General features: G+C 45.6%; 1 protein-coding gene across 3 annotated transcripts in view; it reads left to right on the forward strand.

Annotated features, from left to right (window-relative positions):
* Positions 1-1,028: 1,028 nt before the first annotated feature.
* The window catches only part of Svopl (SVOP like), a 47,642-nt gene continuing 27,297 nt past the window's right edge, over positions 1,029-21,373 (forward strand). For 2 of the 3 annotated variants that reach the window (XM_010631702.3, XM_010631703.3), the window contains exons 1-7: positions 1,978-2,121; positions 3,211-3,309; positions 6,953-7,024; positions 10,735-10,859; positions 12,227-12,290; positions 14,605-14,730; positions 15,955-16,083. In XM_010631702.3, the coding sequence (XP_010630004.1) occupies positions 3,223-3,309; positions 6,953-7,024; positions 10,735-10,859; positions 12,227-12,290; positions 14,605-14,730; positions 15,955-16,083 (603 nt within the window). In that variant the 5' untranslated portion in view covers positions 1,978-2,121; positions 3,211-3,222. Of the gene's footprint in view, positions 1,275-1,378; positions 1,471-1,977; positions 2,122-3,210; positions 3,310-6,952; positions 7,025-10,734; positions 10,860-12,226; positions 12,291-14,604; positions 14,731-15,954; positions 16,084-21,373 lie in introns of those variants that run through there. The other variant, XM_033764515.1, reaches the window with a different exon arrangement.

Below are 21,373 nucleotides of genomic sequence, written 5' to 3' on the forward strand. Positions count from 1 at the left end.
AACAAACACACCTATTCTGGGTAAGCGTTAAGTGACTATAAGAAACCACAGTCATTTCCTAAATCCCTTTATCCAGGAATGAGAATCAACACTATCATGCCCACTTACCATGTGTGGGCCCAGTGCCATATTTGACAAACATCGACTCATTTAATCATAACATACATAAGAGCAAATTTATTAGTTAAGAACTGCTCAAAACTACCAAGTATGAAGAACTACAAGTTAACAGTGGCTTAATCCAGAATAAACTTTATTTTTGCGAGAGACAGCCACAGAAAGAGACAGAGACTCAGCGGGCTTCCGCCATCTTCAGACGTTTAGTCCAACTGGGTCCCCACCGTATTGGATGGTTCTGGGAATCGGGGCGGGACTTCCCACTCAGATTGGTGTCGCACAAGCCAATCATCTCTGGAAACGCCCTCACGGCCGTGCCCAACACTCGCCGAAGCTGCCCTCCTAATATCGCAGGCCTCCCTCTCTAGGTTTGACCAGGTTGAAATCAGTGTGAAGCGTAGTACTTCCCGGGCTCAGGCTCTCTGGAGGAGGAGTCCTGTCTGCGTCGCAGAGCATCCTCCACCTAACCCCACACCGACACCACCACACCTGTCCACTTGTCTTTCTTCTCAGGAGATTGCAAGTTCCTTGGGGACAGGCACTCTTCGTTATTTTATGGTCTAATACTTAGTGGTGCTCAACAAACGTTTGTCAAAAGACCGGTTATCACTTTAGACATTCGACATTTCATCCTCTCTTGAAATCTCTCCGTATTTAAAGATATATTTAAATAAAATTTTGTACATTGGGATCGTTATTTGGATGCACGTTAGAAGACACTTTTCCATACTCATTTGTCTTTCACTTAAGGGCTTTTAAGAGATATTCTATCACAGGAATAATGCCAGCATGGTCGTTCAAGTCAATAATCCCAGTACTTGGGAGGCTGAGGCAGGAGGATGCCTGACAGTTCATGACCGTCCTGGGCTACACAGTGAATTCAAGACCAGCTGAAACGTGTAGCAAGACCCTGTCTCAAAACAAAACAAAAACAAAACGAAACATTCTACCAGTTTACTCCTATTTTTGGTCTAATCAAATCCGTGATTTCGCACATGGCTGTTGCACAGCTCGTGCTCGGTCACGCGAAGTGTCTGTCCTTCATCCCGGCAGAGCCGGGCCCCGGAGCCACATGGCGTCCAAGCCCAGGGAGCAGGTGACCGTCCTCAGCTTGCGCAAGCTGAGCCCCGCGGGCCTGGAGCCACAGAGGCAGAAAGGTAAGGGCTGGCTCACCCATCCTGCTACTCGCAGCTGGGTACACAGGAGGGCTAGGGCCCTGCGTTGCTCTCCACACAGCGGCGCCCCTGTCCCCCCTCCTCAGAGCGCAAGACCTTCACGGTGGAGGATGCGGTGGAGACCATCGGCTTCGGGCGCTTCCACATCGCCCTGTTCCTGATCATGGGCAGCACGGGCGTGAGTGCTCCTCAGGGTCCCTGCATGTCCCCAGCTGGCCTCCTTGCTGAGCGCACAGGCCACTGGCTTCTGGGGTGTGGAAGGGAGCAGGTGCTGGGTTAGTTCTCTGGCTCTGGAAATTCAGGGGAGGCACAGGAAACCCATGGTATTGTTCTGTGCAGGATTAGACTAAAGGCTCCCCAGTTTTGTTTTGCTTTTTGAGGCAGTCCTGCTATGTAGTTCAGGCTGGCCTTGATCTCCAGCAATCCTCCTGCCTCAGCTTCCTGAGTCTGGGATTGCAGGTGTTCAACGCCATGCCTGGCTCTCCAAATGTTTCTGCATCCCAGTAACCCAGGACACCTGTCGTCCTCCCGGATTCCCGACCCTTCCAGGGCACAGGTGGAGGCTTGTTATTTACGGCCACAGGTTGAGTGTGTGAGTGTGTCCCTCCCGACTGCAGCTGTTGCCAATGTGGTAGTGTGAAGAGGTGGGGCCAACAGGAGTTGACTGGGTCACGAGGGGGCGTGGGGACCCCAGGAAGGTGGTGTGGGCTCACTCATTCCCCTCTTCGGCTGTGCGTGAGCTGCACCCACTCCCTCCCGGAGGACATAGCCGTTGCCAAAAAGTGAAACCTGCCGGGGTCTTGCTGTAGGACTCGCCAACTCCAGAACTGTGAGACATAAATTTCTGTTTTCTGTTTTTGTTTTTTGAAATGGGGACAAAGCTGTCCTCCAAGCTGGTCTCTAATTCCTAGGCGCAGGTGAGTCTCTTGCCTCAGCCTCTTAAGTAGCTGGGACTGCAGGTGTGGTTTTCTGCTCCTTATAAATTGCGTGATCTTAAGTATTTTGTCAGGCAGCACAGTGGACTAAGACATTTTCCATATGCTGTTCTCCCCACTCTGGCTTTGATGACAGCTGTGAAGTTTCTAAAACTACAAAACTTTGACTTTCTCCTCTAGTAGGACTGAGAATGTGTTACAAACCCCAAACTAAGCAGAGCTGAGGGAGCATTCCTGTAATCCCAGTACTGAGGAGGCTGAGGCAGGAGGATCCCAAGTTTGAGGCCAGCCTAGGCAATTTAGTGATACCCTGTCGCAGAGCTGTACAAAGGACCAGGGGTATAGCTCAGTGGAAAAGTATTTGACCAGTGTGTGTGAGGCCCTGGGTTCAAACCCCAGAACTGAAAAAACAAACAAACTGAGATACATGGTAATAATGTTTGAGAGGGAGAGGAAACTGGGGGCAGCACATCAGTGGCTGCAGGAAGGAAGGGGGTAAAGATTTGTAACAGGAAAACCAGCAAGTAAACATAGGGGAGCTCTGAGTTCCTGTGAGAAAGAGGCCCAGGGGTGTCTGGGGAGTGCTGGACTCACAGGAGAAAAGAGAGATGGGCGGGGCGTGGTGGTGCACACACCTGTAATTCCAGCACTTGGGAGGTTGAGACAGGAGTATCGCTGTGAGTTCAAGGCCAGCCTGGGCTACATAGTGAGACTCTGTCTCAATAGATGATAAAAACCTAGCAAGCACAAGGTCCCGAGTTCAATCCCTGGAACAACAACAAAAAGGAAGTGTTTACTTGGATGTAGTCAGAAGAGCCCTCTCCTGGTCTTAGGACAGCAAGCCTGGTGGGCCCCATCATGGGTGACAGCATGGGCGTCCCCTGCACCACGTGGACTGGGACTGATGGCGGTGACAGACAGGCAGACCTAAGAAGTGCCGACAGGTTGGCACTGGGACATGACATGCTTTTCACTTCTTCAAGGTTGTCGAGGCCATGGAGATCATGTTGATCGCGGTGGTGTCTCCTGTCATCCGCTGCGAATGGCACCTGGAGAACTGGCAAGTGGCGCTGGTGACCACAGTGAGTATCTGTGTCCCGTGGCTTGTGTGAGAAGCTGAGGGGCCCAGATTCCCTTCCTGTCCCCATAGGGCTGGAGCCAAAGGAGCACTCACCCCAGGTACACCAGGCCCCGGCAGTACTGGGGTCCTCTCCTTGCCCAAGCAAGAACCCAGATGGAGGAATCCAACTGGAGAAAGCGGCCCTCACGTTGTGAGCTGGTCACATAACTACAAGCTGGGTCCCACTCTTTGAACGGTGTTGTTATTCAGTTATCTTCTCTCAAAGACCATTACAAATAAATAGCCTCATGAGCCGCGTGTTAAGTTTTGCTGCCAAGTGGAATTAAGCTGCCTGTCATTCTTTCAAAGGTCATTTTTTAATGGGCATTAGGTTCTGTGTGTGTGTGTGGAAAGTGAGGAGAGAAAGCAGTAGGAGGTGAAGTTTCTGGAGTGATGGGTCCCAGCAGCACCCTCAGTCTTCACGTGGACCCCATCCTGCTGGCCCTGCTCCCCAACATTGGACCAAAGCACATAAACCCTCCAAGAAAAAAATATTTGATGCAAATAATGTAGAACACTTGTCAAATTTCCATTTTGTACAAAAACGAATTCTGTGTAGAAGCATTTCTGACTTCATAGTCATTATGGTTCTCCTTAAATGGATCTGAAAATACTTTTTTGTTGTTGTTGTTGTTTTTTAAATGGGTTCTCACTGTATAGTCCAGGCTGCTCTTGAACTCCCTGTGTAGCCCATGCTGGCCTTGTACCCACAGTGATCCTCCTGCCTCAGCCGCCTCAGTGCTAGGATTACAGGTGTGTGCTAGGCCCTGACAGAATACTTTTATCATAGAGCTTGGCTACATCTTTTCTGTACTCTCAGGAGAAGCCCTGGGACATGAACATGATCAGAACCAGCTGAGATGGGTTTCCTGAGATTGAGGAGATCCTCCGCATGGCTGCGTGGGGCAGTAGCCATGGCAGAGAACAGGGCTGGGACCATGCTCAGAATTATTTAGAGATCAGGGGCCTGGGATTTAGCTCAGTGGTTCCGCCACCTGCCTCACAAGCACAAGGTCCTGAGTTCGATCCCTGGTACCAAATATATATATAAAATAATTATTTAGAGATCAGCTCTGCCACGGAGGTCACAGAGCTGCAAGATGGTGAGGAGAAGGGAGCAGATGTGGAATCAAAGGGAGCTGATGGCTTTCATGAGTTCACAGGGAGGTGGAGAAGGGCAGCAGGCAGAACTTTTTCCCTCCCTGAGGTGTGGAGGATTGAATCCAGGGCCTTGAGGACCAACTACAAAGTGTTTACCACTGAGCTGCACATCCGGATCCCGGGAATGGGGAAGAGGACAAATCACCTCCCCGAGGCCAGGTCTCCGGTATCACAGGAGCCCAGCTGTGCTCCTCTGGCCTCTTAGAGGCTGGGAGTGTTGCAGCCCAATTTATGCTTAATTGTAGCTGCAAGTCTGTGTTCCTTTAGCTTGATTTTCTATTAATTTTGTGGCACTGGTTCCCTTTTGTTTTTAAACTCTACTGCTTCTAGAAAAAGCACTAGAAATTAATAAAATTAACCAGAGGTCATACTTGGGCTTGTAACAAAGTGACACTGCCACTTTTCATTTTCTTCTACATAGAACATCTAATTACAGTTTAAAAAGCATTACTTGTGAATCCTCTTTTTTTAATTATTATTATTTTTTTGTTTTGTTTTGTTTTTTGCAGTGTTGGAGATTGAACCCAGGACCTTTGCTCTGAGCTACATTATAATCCTGTTTAAAAAAAAGTTTAAATTTTGTGATGGGGGTCGCACTATGTCACCCATGGGCTCTACTTTACAGTACCCTAGCCTGAGCCTCCCAGAATGCTGAGATTACAGGCCTAAACCAGCACAGCAGAGGGTCTTTTAGTGTCACTGTAATTAATTATAACTGCTTTTACCTCACTAGGTTTATAGTGTGGCTACTTAGCTCCTGAGAGTACTGGAGATCCTACTGTGACATTTGCAAGGTCATTGTATTGCATGATAGTTTTAGGTTATGTGATACAATTTCTCATATTATGCTGCATGATACAGAGTAACAGCTCACATCTCACTGGTTCTATTTATGTTGCTTCCTAATTTTTTCCCCTAATTTTGCCTGAAAGGTTTCCTTGGTTGGATTACCTCTTAGCACAGCCCAGGCTTTAGATAATGATGGGCGCGGGAGCATCCTTGTCCTGCCCTATCCATGTCCTGCCCTACCCGGTCACTCCTGGTCCTGGCTGTGAAGCCACTGACTCTGGCTTCTTCTCCTGGGCCCACTGATGGCCGCTCATGAAGCCACGAGGCCACATTTTCACCATAGCTTAGGCTTCCCAGCCCCGAGTCCAACTCCATGTTCTCTGCCTTGGCTGGAGCAGCTCTCATGGAGTAGCTAAGGGCTGTGGGTTAATTACAAGTGCTTGTTCTGGGAACGAGAGTCACTCAGTGCCCAAGAATCAGCTCCACATGGTGCTAAATCAGAAGCACAAGAATCACCTGAACGAAAGCACCGGCTGTCGATTTTCTGTCTCCACCCTCTCTCCCAAACTGGGTAGCAGAATTGCAGGTTTATAACCTTGTGGATTAACATGGGTTTTGAATCAAGGTTTCTGTCCTGTAGAGCACAGCACAGGGCAAAACTACAGCTTTCCTCATGCAAGAACACGTATAGGATTTTCTTTTTTGGTAGTTGCCTGTGACAAAATGCATCTGAGTCTCAGGAAGAAGGGTAGGAGGGGAGAGAGAGACACCTTTCCCCAAAGATTCTGGAAACAAAGCTACCCATTTGCTTTGATTATCCTGGGGTGAATGAGGGTGGAGCTGGGGAAGAAAAAGGCGTACAGCAAACTGCTGGAGGCTGAAAATACACAGCCTGAAGGCACTGACGTCTGCCTCAACTCAGACTAGAGAAATTGCTGGATTTTACCAGAGATGGGCAAGCTGTTGTGAGAACAAGAAAGGGAAAGAAGTAGGTTTGCCTTAGGGTTTATATTTATTTTGGAGAGTTTATTTGTACTGAGAATCAAACCCAGGGCTTTTGTACCAAGCTACATCTCCAGCCCTTTTTCATTTTGTAGTATTTCTAGTTGGTTCTTGCTTACTTGCTAAATTGTCCAAGTAGAATTTACCATTCTCCTGCCTCAGCCTCCCAGAGTGCTGGGATTACTGTTGTGTGCCACCACACCCCGTTTGCAGAGGGTTTTTCTTTTTTTAATAGATTTGGTTTGGGTGTTTGTGTGAACTTTGTTTACATGCACGAACGTAAAGGAAGACTGCTTCTCCTGGCCTCCCCTTGCCCTGGAATAGGGCAGAGCAGGAATGCATGGAGATGTCTGTAATTACAGTGGAATTCACAGTGATAGCCTGGGTCCAGCCAAGGGGTCAGAGTGCAGTGACTGGCTTGTGGCCCCGTTTCCTCCGCGGACAGTTTCCTAAAGGTGTGGGACCAGCTACAAGATGCAGAATCCTCTGTCTTGGAGCCCTGGATGAACTGGAGTCCCCGGATGGGCGTAAGGGATCTGCGCGTTAACTCACAAGTCCCCTGCAATAGTCACTTAAGTTAAGACCGATGAACGTAGTCAGTGAACATCGCAGATGATCCTGCTGAGAGCATTGCTTGTCTCCCCTTCCTGCAGATGGTGTTTTTCGGCTACATGGTATCCAGCGTCCTCTTTGGGCTCCTGGCTGACAGATATGGCCGCTGGAAGGTAGGCAGGACGTGGCAGGATTGGGGGCTTTCTTTGACGTGTTCTTTTGTGGCCATCTGCACCTCCTGTCCCCCTTCTCCATGGACACTCCCTAGTAATGCCCACGATGGAGGACGCCGAAGTCCCTTTCTCTGACAGCACACTCCTGAGTTCCAGGCTTGTCCTGGTCGATCATCTTGTCCCTAAGGTTTCTGTCTCCACACCTGGCCCCCTTCTGTCTTGCTGCGCCTTGGGGTGTGCGTAGTTAAAGTGGGTCAGAATGTGGGAACTGGAAGGCAGCTCACACTGGTTGAGGTTGGTATAGCTGTGCAGCTGGCTGAAGATCACCAGTCTTCTGATTCCAAACCCAGTCTGGTCTCTTGTTTAATTTCTGGTGGGGGAGGGTTCTCCAAACACAAACACAAAGGGAGAAAGCCCAAGGGAAAACATAAGCAGATTTAGTGATATATATTAATGTCTATAAAATATCATAGTCTTTTGTTTGCTTTTGTTTTTTGAGACAGGGTCTTTCTATGTAGCACAAGCTGGCCTTGAACTCACTATGTAGCCCAGGCTGCCCTCAAGCTCATGGCAATCCTCCTGCCTCAGCCTCCCAAATGCTGGGGTTCCAGGTGTGCGCCATCTCACAGAGCTAGAATATCATAGTCTTATAAATCAATGTGAAAGTAGAAGTATCTCAGAAAGGAAAAAAATCATAAAAAGGCATTTTATAGAGGAAATATAACTGATAAATCTTGAAAACATCACAAGAGTTAACAAAAGCAAAATCACATAGCAAGATATTTTTCCTTAGGAAATTAATATTAAACTTCAAGTCCAGAAGGCATTTTTCTTAAATAGTCTTCCACAGTTGACATGATGTGTTTGTGCTTTACAAATAGACATCCTCATGTACCTCCAGTATTGCAGGAGACCAGAAATATGTTGCCTCAAAACTTGCCTTTTGGAAATAAAATTATTTTTGAGCTAAATGGCAATTAAGCAGCAAGAGGAAGAAAAATTCTCCATCTCCTCCTGCTTTTCTGCCTAAGACAGGATCCAAGCTCTGCTTTGCTGAAGAAAACTCTGGACTCTTTGACTAGAGAAGGCTGCAGAGGAGCCTGCAAACTAACCCTGCTCCACTCATTTCCTTCCATGTATTAATTGCTCACCTCTGGAAGTGTAAAACTGCTTTCCTTTGACACTGCCTTCTGAACCTCTGGTTTCCCCATGGAGTGCTAAGCCCGGCCTCTGAGATGTTTCTCCCTGCGGTTTCTGGCTCTTGTCAATCAGTGTGTTTGGCTTTTGTCTCTTTTACCTGTCTTGTGTTGCAGGGTCCATTTCAGCTCAGAACCCAGAGACTGAGGACAAATATTTCTTCCCCACCAGTGTAACGTCTCCGATACAAGCGTGACAGTATGAATGTTTTGTTTTGTTTTTGGTATCGGGGTGGAACTCGAGACCTTGTGCTTGCCAGGCAGGTGGGGTGCCACTGAGCCACATCCCCAGCCCTGAATGAAGAATCTTGGAAAGATCTCCTAATCTGATTACTTGCCTTGCAGCAATCTAGCTCACCGAGGTTGGCAGAGAGAACACAAGCTTCATCTCTGTGTATTTTCATAGTGAGAAACTACATCAGCCCCTGAGTGCAACAGTAGGGTTTGTAATAGGTTGGTTTTATATTACATTCAGTACAGTACATCTTTCTTCTGGAATATTTTATAAACCATGAAAAATTTGATTTCCTTTACAAGGGAAATAGGATTAAAAATATTTTAAGAGGACCAGGGGATTTAGCTAAATAGTGCCTCACCTGCCTTACAAGCACAAGGTCCTGAGTTCAATCTCCAGTACAAAAAAAAAAAAAAGTTTTAGGAGTATTTTTTTCTGGGACGGGGAATCAAAGATTTTTTGTTTTTGTTTTTGTTATTTTTTCATCTTTGAGTTTATTGGTACATTTTAGGGATACAGTACAGTTACATTCTTTGTTGGGATCTTGTACCTCTACATGACAAGTTTTGGTTCTCATTTTTTCCCCTTGTCCCTGCCCTCCCTTCACCCCCTCCTCCCCTCCCCACCTACAAACACTTTATTTCCATCTTTTCATTATCTCACATTTTTTTTCTTTTCCCTTATTACCCTTCCCCTACCCATCCCACCTTCCCTACACCTGTAGCTCCTTTCTTCCCATTTCACAATGTCAGTAATCTTACTAGGATTTATTCACACCAGAGAAACTATTCAGTATTTACACATGCGTCACTTACTTATTTCACTTAGGAGTATATCTTCAATATGTATCCATTTTCCTATAAATGAATCTATTTTCTGGTTCTTTATGGCTGAGTAATATTCCATTTTATAGAAAAACCACATCTTCTTTATCCAGTTTCCAACTGAGGGGCAATTGGGTTGTTTCCAGGTTTTAGCTATTACAAACTGTGCAGCTATAAACATGGGTGCACATACATCACTGTGATATGATTCTTTTAGTTCTTTTGGAAAGATACCCAGCAGAGGGATGCCTGGGTCAAGTGGAACCTCCAGTCCAAGCTCTTTGAGGTATCTCCATATTGATTTCCACAGTGGTTGCACCAGTCTGCACTCCCATCAATAATGGAGGAGGGTTCCTTTCTCCTCACAACCCCGCCAACATTTGTTATTGGTTGATTTCTTGATAGCAGCCATTCTTTCTGGGGAGCGGTGGAATCTCAGTGTTGTTTTCATCTGCATCTCTCAAAGGATAAGTGATGTAGAACATTTTTTCATATGTTTTCTTCTGCTTTTATTTCTTGGAGAAATGGCTGTTCATTTCAGATGCCCATGTTTGAATCGGGTATTTATATTTGGGGGGGCTGATTGTTTTGAGTTCTTTATATATTCTAGATAATAGTCCTTTGTCTGAGGAGCAGCTGGTAAAATTTTTTTCCCACATTGTAGGTTGTCTTTTATTTCTGTTGATGGTTTCTTTTGCAGTGCAGAAGCTTTTTAATAAGATGAGATCCCAGTTGTTGATTCTTTCTGCTAGTTCCTGTGCTACTGAGGATTTGTTCATAAAGTCTTTTCCTATGCCAATGTCTTCTAGAGTTCTGCCTAACTTATCTTCCAGCAAGTATAGTGTTTCTGTTTTAATGTTTAGATCTTTAATCCACTTGGATTTTAATTTAGTGCATGGTGAAATATAGGGGTCTAGTTTTCATCTTTGGCAGGTTGAAATCCAGTTTTTCCAACACCATTTATTAAAGAGGCTATCTTTCCTCCACTGAGGATGGTCAGCTCCTTTGTCAAAGATGAGGTAGCTGAGTACATCTGCATTTGTTTTTGTGTCTTCCAATCTGTTCCACTGATCCTCAGGCCTGTTTGTTTGTCAGTACCATGCTGTTTTTCTTTCTTATTTTTTACTATGAACTTGTATTATTCTTATAATTAGAGATAAATCAAATACTTTGTTTTCTCTTTCTAATCACTCCAGCGTGGGGAAACGGGCTTTTGCTTTCAGATGCACAGATACAGTCCCTGCCACCTGTTACAGCAGACACGCGAGGACCCTGGAGAAGGGTCTGCCCTTGGAGATACAGCCTTTCAGACAGCAGGTCGTCTGGACCGAGACTTGAGAGTGGTCTCAGAAGTAGACATCTGGACAGAAAGGAAAAATCACCTGAAGAAGGCAGATTCTCTTCCCACCTCAACGAGGGCAGTGTCCCTGAACAAATTGTCTTTTGTTGCTTCAGATTTTGCTCCTGTCCTTCCTGTGGGGCGCCTACTTCTCCTTGCTGACTTCATTTGCACCCACATACATCTGGTTTGTCTTTCTGCGGACCATGGTGGGCTGTGGTGTGTCCGGCCATGCACAAGGGTAAAGCACGCTCCAGGGAATCCCAGGGACAAAAATGTGTTGGCCCTCACGGGTGTTTTCACGCACAATACTAATCAGAATCATAGGTCAACAGATAGCGGCAGACAGATCTCACTTGTGCTGATTTTTTTGAGCCTTTTTTTGAAGTGATGGCTTCATAATCTATCAGGAGCCATTTGCCTTCCATATACGGCTTGATGGTAAAGCTTACAGAGTGTTAGATTGCATGTGCGTTACATTTTCCCCCTCTTCCTTCCAAAGGCTAGTTATGTTTTAGACCAGCATGGCTTTGTTAGACCAAATACTAACAAAGTTAATATGTAGAGTATAGTTTGGCCATCAGGAATTGCTATTTGAGGTGCCACCACCCTGTGGCTTGACTGTCCAGTGAGAATTTGCAAAACAGCCTGAGACAGACCAAAAGGGACCTAGTGCTGCTTGCCTGTTCTGTGCCCGTGGATAAGTACCCTTGAGCTTCTTGTGTGCAGGTGTGAAAATGGCTTTGCTAAATGCTCTGGTTTGGGGAAGCCTCCAGGAAATTAGCAGGGCTCCTCTGCGACCACCACGCTCTCCCCAAAGCCTGCAGCAAGTTACATTTAAACTATATCAGCACCTAATTATTGCCTTAATATAGTGGCAAAAGAGTTGCTCTCCCTGGTCATGTAAATTAAGCAGCACTCTGAGCTTTGGTGCCCTAAGACAGTAGAAAATTCCTAGAATTTTTAAACATCTCAAAAAGAATGTTAGGAACTGGCCGATCGTAGCCTCGAGAAGAGCAATTAGAAAATGGATGGGATATGATTCCATTCTTATTCACAAAACTGACAATGAGCTTCATTAGAAATCTATATTTTCATGGGCATTGGGAAAATTACTTACTTTCTCTTGGATGTATTGTATTTTAATTTCCCAGGTGTGTTTTTTTAAAAAAACAAATTGGGCTGGGAAAAGTTGGCCAATCTCTCTCTTTGGCAAAAGGGATGCAGCCGCTCTTTTGTGGTAGCAGATACAGAATAAGAGGCAGTTGTTAAATTTACTTCTTATTGGTCTCTTAAGTGCACACTCACCCTAACAATTACATTTTGAATTCATTATGCTTGTGACTGGAAAGATTATGATTGTTTAAAGAAAAGTCATCTCTAGAGCCGGGCGTGGTGGTGCACGCCTGTCATCCCAGCACTCGGGAGGCTGAGTCAGGAGGATCGCTGCAAGTTCGAAACCAGCCTGGGCTACATAGTTAGTTCCAGGTCAGTCTCGACTACATAGTGAGACCCTGTCTCAAAAAAACAAAAAAACAAAACAAAACAAAAAAATAAAGTCATCTGGCTTTATAGAAACAAAATTATTTTTTTCTCCTTCTCATTTAGGCTAATTATAAAGACTGAATTTCTGCCCACAAAATATCGAGGCTACATGCTCCCCCTGTCTCAGGTAAGGTAAAACTGGAATTCTACACCATCTTCTGCATCTGTTATGAGGCACTTGGATGTTTTCTTCCTTTAGCTAGAGTTCTGCCTATTATTTGGCACCAACTGAAAAGCATTGAAAGTGCTTGGGGCTGGGGGTCCGACTGCAAGGTTTCCTGAGCCCGGGACACGTCACCCAACAGTGGCATGTGGAGCACAAGCCTGACTTCCTCCGAGACCGTGCGAGGAGCACAGTCTGCTCAGCTCACACATGGAGATCACCCTCTGTCTGCCCCGTGCCTGGCAGGCTTCCCGGTTCTGTCCCCTCGTCGGTGGTCTCAGTCCCAGGTCTCCCTGGGTCATCTAACCCACAGAGAGGTTTCAGCTCTCTGTTCACGGGTGTCCTCGGCATCTGTGGGGATTGGTTCTGTGACCCAGATGACACCAGAGTGAGGATGCTCCTGTGCTAAAGTCGCTTCTGTAAGACAGTGTTGTATTTGTTTGCTTTCGGTACGGGGGATTGAACTCTGGCCCTTGTGCTTGCGAGGCAGGCAGTAGAACCACTGAGCCAAATCCCTGGCCCCTGTGTTGTAGTTGCATGTGACCTGTACACATCCTCTTATCCACGTTAACACGTCTCTGGGAGATTACAGTACCTAATAAATGCTATTAAATAGTTGTTCTACTGCGTTATTTAGGGAATAATGACCAAAAAAGCCTGTGCGAGTTCAGCTCAGACAATTTTTTCCTGAATATTGTTGACACGTGGGTGGTTAAAACTGTGGACGCAGAGCCCGTGGATGTTGATCCATGGACTCAGAGACGCTCTGGACCCCTCCCCTCCCTTCACCCCACTCAGTCACCGACTGCCAGGCTCTGGTAACTCATCACCACGATCTGAGTGTTCATCAGCAGGACTTGTGACGCATTTTGCCTCCAAAGTGTGTGCCAAATTAAAAAACATTTTGCTAGGGGCCAGGGATTTAGCTCAGTGGTGCCGCCACCTGCCTCACAAGCGCAAGAACCTGAGTTCGATCCCTGGTACCAAAACAAAACAAAAAAAATTGCCATTTTACTTCTGCAATCCTGCCCAGTGCCAACTCTCTTTTCAGTAGGACTGCCCCAATGGCTTTATTGTATGTTCACAAAAATTAACCCTATGCCCTAGTCACCCTCCATCATGTTATTTTTTTATGGCCCTAATCATTTTCTGAAATATTTTTGGCAATAGAAATAGTCACTCCTTAATTGGTTCCCTAAAGAATTACCATTATTATTATTCTTTTGGCATAGTACTGGAATTGAACCCAGGGCCTTGCAAGCACTCTTAACAGTTTGCTTTCTATTTTTTAAATAGTCCTAGTCCTTTCTATTTTTTAGAATTTGAGACAGGGTCTTACTAAATTGTCCAGGAACTTACAGCCCTCTTGCATCAAGTAGCTGGGATTGCAGGTGTGCCCCTGGCTCAAAGAATCTTCTAGCATGTACCTTTCTCCCCACCTTCACCCAGGGAAGAATGCTCAGGCTCATGGTGACAGGTGTTCTAGTTCCTGATTAATGGAGCCTGGCTGTGGGGGGCTCCATATGACTTGCTGATATAAAATTGTCTCCAAGATAGCCCCGTGTGGTGGTGCACACCTGTAATCCTGGTACCCAGGAGGCTGAGGCAGGAGGATCACCCTGAGTCAAGACCAGCTTGAATGACAGAGTGAGATTATCTAAAAAAAAAAAAAAAAAAAAAAAAAAAAAAAAAAAAGAAAAAAGAAAAAAAAAAAGCAGCAACAAACAACCCAAAATCTCCAAGATATATTTGTATGTACAAAAAGCAGCAAAGTATGGTGTATTATATGTACTACAGTGTTGCTTATGGAGGGAAAGAACCAAAATATGTCCTTAGTAGCTTGTGTATGTCCTGAAGAGCTTTGGAAGGGTACAGAATAAACTGGTAAACTGGTTCTTCCCGAGGGGAGAAACAAGATGGCAGTAGAGTAGGACGAGAGAATACGTTCACAATCTCCTCTGGGTCTTTCATGTGAGGATCAGTGTTCATCTGCTTAAGAGAAGTCGCTGTCTGGCATTCCCGCGGTACTGGAGAATTTAAACTTCAGTGGTGGTACTGACTCTAGCTAAGCGTCGGTTTATAGAAATCAGAAGGAGCCACAGAGAAGTCTAAGTGACACTCGCTTCTTCCGAGTTGGTGGAGGCTGAGCAGGGACAGGACCTGACCCATGGCTCCTCGAGTCCCATCTCGCCTGTGCACCATGTGCTGCTGGGCTCCAGAGGGGGAAATGCGGGGCGTCGTGGCGAGGAGGCGTCTGAATCTCAGGGCTCTCCCGCAGGTTTTCTGGCTCGCCGGTTCGCTGCTCATCATCGGCCTGGCCTCCGTAGTCATCCCCAGCATCGGCTGGCGCTGGCTCATCCGCATTGCCTCCCTCCCGGGCATCATCCTCATCCTGGCCTTCAAGGTGGGAAGCGCCGGCTCCTTCCGGGCTCTCCTGCAGCGGGCCCCCTTGCCCACTCCCCCACTAGCATCTTCCCCACGTCTGTCTCTCCTTCCTTGGGAAGTTCGCTACATCAGCGTCGATCCTGGAAGTTTGGCCCCGTGGTGCCGACTTTCCTCTGCCCACTAGCACTCACCCTCTGGAAGCTCCACGTACTCGGGTGACTGCAGGCCTCATGGCTTGTTTTCTGCCCCACTGTCTTAGGAGCTGCCCAACTGCAGGGTCACCATCTCCCTAGTTTCTAGCGGAGGTCTGCTCCTTGTTCAGAGACAGCATTGGCAGCTCGGCAGACCCGGGCTCTGGTTCCTTTAGGTCACCTGTGCCGCAGAATGGAAGCGTGTCAGCACTCACTAGGGTTACTAGTGGTCACTTCGTACTCACCCCAACCCAGGCAGCCAAGGTTGCAGGTCTCGGGCAGAACACACCCAGCTTCGAGCATGTGTCTGCCTTGCAGATTTCTGGTGCACCCATCTCCTGTTAGCACACCTCTTGTTGTTACAAAAGACTTTCAACTTTTACTGCTGGTCCTGTACTTCTTTTTGGGAAATCAGAGCCCTTCCTTCTCAGCATGGCAACCCTGTAACATGCTGAACGGGTGCACTCCCACCTGCTCCCTCCTCTTATTTAAGCGCAGTTGTCACCTTCGAGTCTGCTGTGACAGCTGGCCTGGCACCTGTCCCTCTGCTTCTGGGAAGCCTTGTAGGTCAGTGACTTCTCGGAGCGGCCCTGCTGCTCAGGGCACACACAGGCCCTCCATGTTAGAGCCCCCTGCTTCTCCTGAGTGGACCGTGTACTTGTAGCAGCAGAGGAGGACACCACTTTCTTGGTGAGCAGCATCCCGCAGGTGCGTGCTCTGGGACTCATGACCGACTACACCCCCAAGACCTCTCTATGGGAGTTGTTTCCAAACCTAGAACCTGAGCTGTAATTGATGTATTTCCTTACACCGAAATTGAAGCATTTACATTTCATCATTCGGTTTTAGTGCCTTCTGTCCTTTTCTGGAGATCTCCCTTTTTAGGACAGATTGCCGTAGCAGCTTTGAATTCAACAAAATTCTGCTACCCCGCACATCTTTAAGCCTCTCTGCTTCATCGCCCGTGTTGGGGAGGTCAGGCTGTGATGGATGGAGGAAGGGCAGCGTGGCCCCTGGGCTCACAGGTGCTGTTCTTTGTCACCTGTGTCCAGTTTATTCCTGAGTCGGCGCGGTTCAACGTCTCCACTGGGAACGTCCGGGCCGCCCTGACCACCCTGCAGCGTATTGCCAAGATAAACCGCTCCGCCCTGCCGGAGGGGCAGCTGGTGGAGCCCGTGATGGTGAGTGAGGACCAGGCGCCCCCGGGGCAGGGTGGGCCCATCCCTTCCTGAGGACGCCCAGAGGCAGGGGTGGCTGAAGAGGGCAGAGCGGTGCTCAGCTAATTCTACAATGTGGTGCTGCTGTGACCCTGGAAGTTACCTAACAACATGGTCCTCATCAACGAAGTAATACCTGAGAGCCCCGGAGATGGGATAATAGCTCTGTTTTCTTAAACTAGCCTTGTGTTTTGATATCAAGGGTATAAATGGCATGGCATGGATTTTTCCCATCGCTGGCATAGTTCATTACACATCTGCCATCAGTCACCAGAGTTCTTTTCATGGCGTGGAAATGAAATTCTGTGCTCATTAAACAATGAATTTCCCACCTCCCTGACCCTGTGGGTGCCACATTCTGTTTTTGTTTGTATGAAATTGCATTTTCCAAGTGCCTCCTGCAAGGGGATATAGCAGCTGTCATTTATGTCGGGTTTATTGTGCTTAGCAAACGTCCTCGCGGCTCGTCCGTGTCATAGCACGTGTCCTCCTGCCTGTGTGACACTGGGGAGGGAAGGCAGGACCTCACCCTCGGTGGGTGCTCTGCCGTGAGCTACAGAGGATGCCGCCAGTCCATTTGGAATGTGGGGCTCCTGTCTTCGAGATAATGACTTTGTTGATGTTTCACCAGTACTTAAAGGAGGGAGGGGAAGGGGAAATAAAGGGGATCGAGCTTTGGCACTACTTTCTTACAATGCATGAATTTATTATTTATCGCAAAAATATATTAATAAAAAGGGGAAAAAACTAATGAAGTCAACAAATATTTCAAAAATTAAAAAGCAGACATATTAGGACCAGAAGGGTGGCTCAGTGACAGAGCGCTTGTCTGACATGTGTGAAGCCTTGGGTTTGATCTTTGCCAAAGAAAAATGATGTCATGCATGGTGGCTCGTACCTGTAATCCCAGAACTTGGGAGGCTGAGGTAGGAGGATTGCCATGAGTTGAAGGCCAGCCTGAATTACAGGGTGAAACCCTGTCACAGAAAGAAAGAAAGAAAGGGAAAGAAAGAAAGAAAGAGAGAGAGAGAAAGGAAAGGAAAGTTCTCCTTGAATATTTGATAGTTATATTAAATTTTGCCTTTTAAACTATAGTTTTTCAATAAGTGGATGACTTGATTTCCCCTGATAGGCTTGTCAGTTTGCTGTGTATATTTCTTTTGAGGCTATCTTGTTTTAGTGTGATTTCCTTGTTTTGTTCATGAATTATTATTACTTGGAACACTTATCCTTAGATAGTTTGGGGCCTTAAACTCCACTTCCGCTTATTAATAGATTGAATGTAGTTTTGGTTTATATTTTGCTTGTGAGTTTTTCCAGCCAGTCTGTTTTCAGCCTTTCCTTACTGATTTGCTTTTGATGTCGTTCTTGTAGATCTGTAATTGATTTTTCTATATATTTTTATTTTTGGCTCAGTCTGATGCTTCATGTTTTTAATAAAGGAGATTATTTGTTTATATCTATTGGGCTTAGCAGTATATTCAGACTTCTGTCATCTTACTTCCCTATATTTTTTCTCTTTTCCTATCTTCTGTCAGACTGATTGACTTCTCTCCCCTTCTATTTCCTTGTATTGGCTTGGGGTTTCTGCACTGTGTGGTCCAAAGTGTTGAAAATGCAGATTTATATAATCTAATGCTATTTGGCAACTCTGTTTGCCCTCTGGATAATATAAGGACCTTAAATATGATCTTGCAAAGCTGGGTGTGGTGACACACACCTGTAATCCCAGCAGTTGGGAGGCTGAGACAGGAGGATCGCTGTGAGTTCAAGACCAGCCTGGGCTACATAGTGAGTTACAGGTCAGTCTCTACATAGTGAGACCCTGTCTCTCAAAAAAAAAAAAAAAAAAATTGCAAAATATCATCTTCCAAGTAATTTTTGTCTAGTGTTATTGTTTACTTTGTTTATAAGTTTTCGTAAAGTATTCCTTACTTTAAACTAGCATGTTTCTGTTTATTAACATTTTTTAGCAAAGTATTTTTATTTTTGACTTTTAAAGTCAGTTTTAATTTTTACTGTTTTCTCTCCTTTTTGTTGTGTTAATTTGTTTTTCCTTAATATTTTAACTGTTGGTGGGCCAGGGATTTAGCTCAGTGGTGCTGTGACTGCTTCGAAAGTGCAAGATCCTGAGTTTGATCCCCAGTACCCCCCAAGCTGGCTCAATCTGAGTTTTGAGGTATAAAAATGTACAAATTTAGTTTTGTCATTTCCAAATGGCTAGTCCATTATGCTGATTTCCTTCTTTCTGGGGGACTGGGGGCAACACTGGCCATCGAACCAAGGGTCTTTGCACTGAGCTACATCCCCAGCCTTTTAAAATTTTGAAACAAGGGCCGGGGATGTAGCTCAGCGGTTTGGTGGCCTGCCTTGCAAGCGCAAGGACCTGAGTTCAATCCCCGGTACAAAAAAAAAAAAAAAAAAAAAGTTTAAAATTTTGAAACAAGGTTTTGCAAAGTTGTTCAGTTGCCCATTTGGGCTTGAACCTGTGATCCTCCTGCTTCAGTGCTGTACAGTACATCTATTGAATAATCCAGTCTTTATATATTTGAATCTTATTTGGATAATCTGCTCTATTCTAAGCATAGCTGTATACACTCAAACATACATAGGAACTTGTTACCCAATAAAGACAAAATTTCAGACAGTTGGAAAAGCACACCTAGGCCTATTTTCCAGTATGTCACCACTTTAATAATAGTGTTTTATATTATATTTCTGGCAGGGTCAGTCTCCCTGGTCAACCCTTCTCAGAGCTTTGCAAGCTATTTTTTCTCAGGCCGACTTTTCTGGAGCAATCCTGGAGTTACTTTAGCAGTTCCGTCCCCCTTCCTGCCACGTGTTCTATGACAGTTTGGGATTTTGTGAGCACTGCAGGCTAATAGAAAATCCGTCTTTTAGTAATCGCCTGCATCCTGCCTGCCTACGTGTCCCTTTTCATGCTTCCCAGCAGCAGTTTTCTGCCCGTAGTGCTAGGGATTGAACCAGGGCCTTGCACACACTAGGCAGTCTTGCCACGGGGGTGCCCTGCCAGGTCTTGCTGAGCTGCACCACTTGATGTCCAGTGTCCGTTCGTCCCGCCTCAGCCTCCAGGCAGCTGGGATTTCAGCTGTGTGCTGCTGCGCTGGGCTCTCATCATTTCCTACCTACTTACTTTTTATTCTTTTATTTCTCATTAGTGCATGTTTGTGTTACCAAAGGGAAGGTGGGCTGTGTGTTGGTCAGGTCTTCGTTTTCAGTCCCGTCACCACCTCTCCCGATTTCCTTCCTCCTCTCCAAAAGTCTCCCTTCTGGTTTCCTTCCCCTCACCTTTTATTTTACTTTGTTTTTATTTGTTTTCTCATATAAGAGAAAACATCAGTATTAAATTTTCTGAGTCCGGCAAATTTCATGGATGGTTTCTAGTTCCATTCATTTTTCTGCCAATGGCATGATCTCTTCTTCCTGGCAGAGTAATCGACCGCTGTGTATATAGCCCACGTTTTCCTTGTCTGTTCATCTTGTGCCAGGCCTCTGGGTTGTTTCCACAGCTTGGACATTGTAAATCGTGCTGCTGTAAGTATCAGTATGCAGGAACCATGATAACATGCCACCCTTAATCCTCTGGGAATGTGCCTCAGAGTGGTAAAGCTGGATCCAGTGATGTTTCTGTTCAGGTTTTTGAAGAATCTTCACATTGAATTCTACAGTGGCTATGCTAATTTGCATTTCCACCAGCAGTAGCAGTGTAGAAAGGTTCCTTTTCATCCTGCATTCTTACCAGAATTCAGTGTTTTAGATATTCTTTTTTTCCCCTCCTTTGGTTTTTGAGACAAGGTCTTGCTTGCTATGTAGTCCAGACTGGCTTTGAACTCATGGTGATCTCCTGCTTCAGCCTCCTGGGTGCTGGGATTACAAGTGTGTGCCATCACACCCGGGATTTATATATTCTTGATGAGAGCCACTCTGACTGGAGTGAGAGGACAGCTCTAGTTTTGATCTGCACTTTTCTGAGCATTTTTCTACATACTTTTGGCCAGTTGAACAACTTCTTTTGAGAAGTAGCTACTCCGTTCATTTGCCCACTTTTTTATTGAATTCTTTGTTTTGGGGGTGTGGGGGCCTTGGCCAGACTGCACCAATTGTGAAGACAAAGTCAAGGCCTCCGCAGGAGGCACCAGGAGAAGGCTCCAGAGCTGCAAGTCTTTATTCCTTCGGCAAAACAGCAGAACAGCTACATAGCAAACACAACTACTAAAAGGTGACAGTGTTCATTAGTTCACAGGAGTTATAGCACCTTATCTGCTTACCAGGATGGGAGAGACCAAACTCCTGCTGCATGACCTTGGCCATACTGCGCATGCATGGTGTAGTGCATGTTAAGTCATTCTGATATAACTATGGCCTGTTATGGGCATCCTCTGGGAGTGGAGTTGTGTCCTCAGATGCCCTTAGACACCTCCACAAGGGTTTATTATTATTATTTTTTTAGTTCTTTATAGATTGTAGATATTAGCCCTCTATCAGAAGCATAGCTAGCAAGTTGGGCATGGTGGCACATGGCTATAATCCCAGGACTCAGGAGGCTGAGGCAGGAGGATCTCTGCAAGGCCAGCCTGGGCTACACAGTGAGTTCAAGGCCTGAGCTACAAAACCAGCCTCTGTCACAAAACAGAAAAACAAAATGTCAGATGGGTGTAAGTATTCAGGGTGTGTTCTGGTGTCTTCAGGTCTATTACATTGGTCTGCATTTCTGTCTTTGTGCCTGTTCCATGTTGTTTTTGTCACTCGGGCTTTATTGTATAGTATGAGGTGTGGTTTGTGATCTCTCCAGTATTCCTTTTTTTAGTCATGATTATTTTATCTGTTCTGGGTCTTTTTGATTCCGTATGAAATTCAGGATTTTTTTCTAATTCTGAGAATAATGTTGATATTTTACTAGAGGTTGCATTGAATCTGTAGATCATTTTTGGTAATTGGCCTTTTTCACAATTTTAACTCTTCTGACCTCTGAACAAGGGGGTGATTTGGAAGGAGTTAATATTTTTTTCAGTTCTTTTCATTTTCTAACATCTACATTTTCTTTTTTCAGTGTTTCATAATTTTCACTGTAGAGTTCTTTCACTTCCTCGATTAGTTTGATCCCTGGTTATTTCATTTTTTAAAAAAAGCTGTTGTACATTTTAAAAAATTCTTTTGTAAATGGATTTTTACAAATTTCCTTTTTTAAAAAAATTCGTTTGATTTGTTTTTTTTTTTTTTTTTTTTTTTTCTT

Source organism: Fukomys damarensis, unplaced genomic scaffold (assembly GCF_012274545.1).
Source record: "Fukomys damarensis isolate Sample0158 unplaced genomic scaffold, DMR_v1.0_HiC HiC_scaffold_16, whole genome shotgun sequence".
NCBI classification, from domain to species: Eukaryota; Metazoa; Chordata; class Mammalia; order Rodentia; family Bathyergidae; genus Fukomys; species Fukomys damarensis.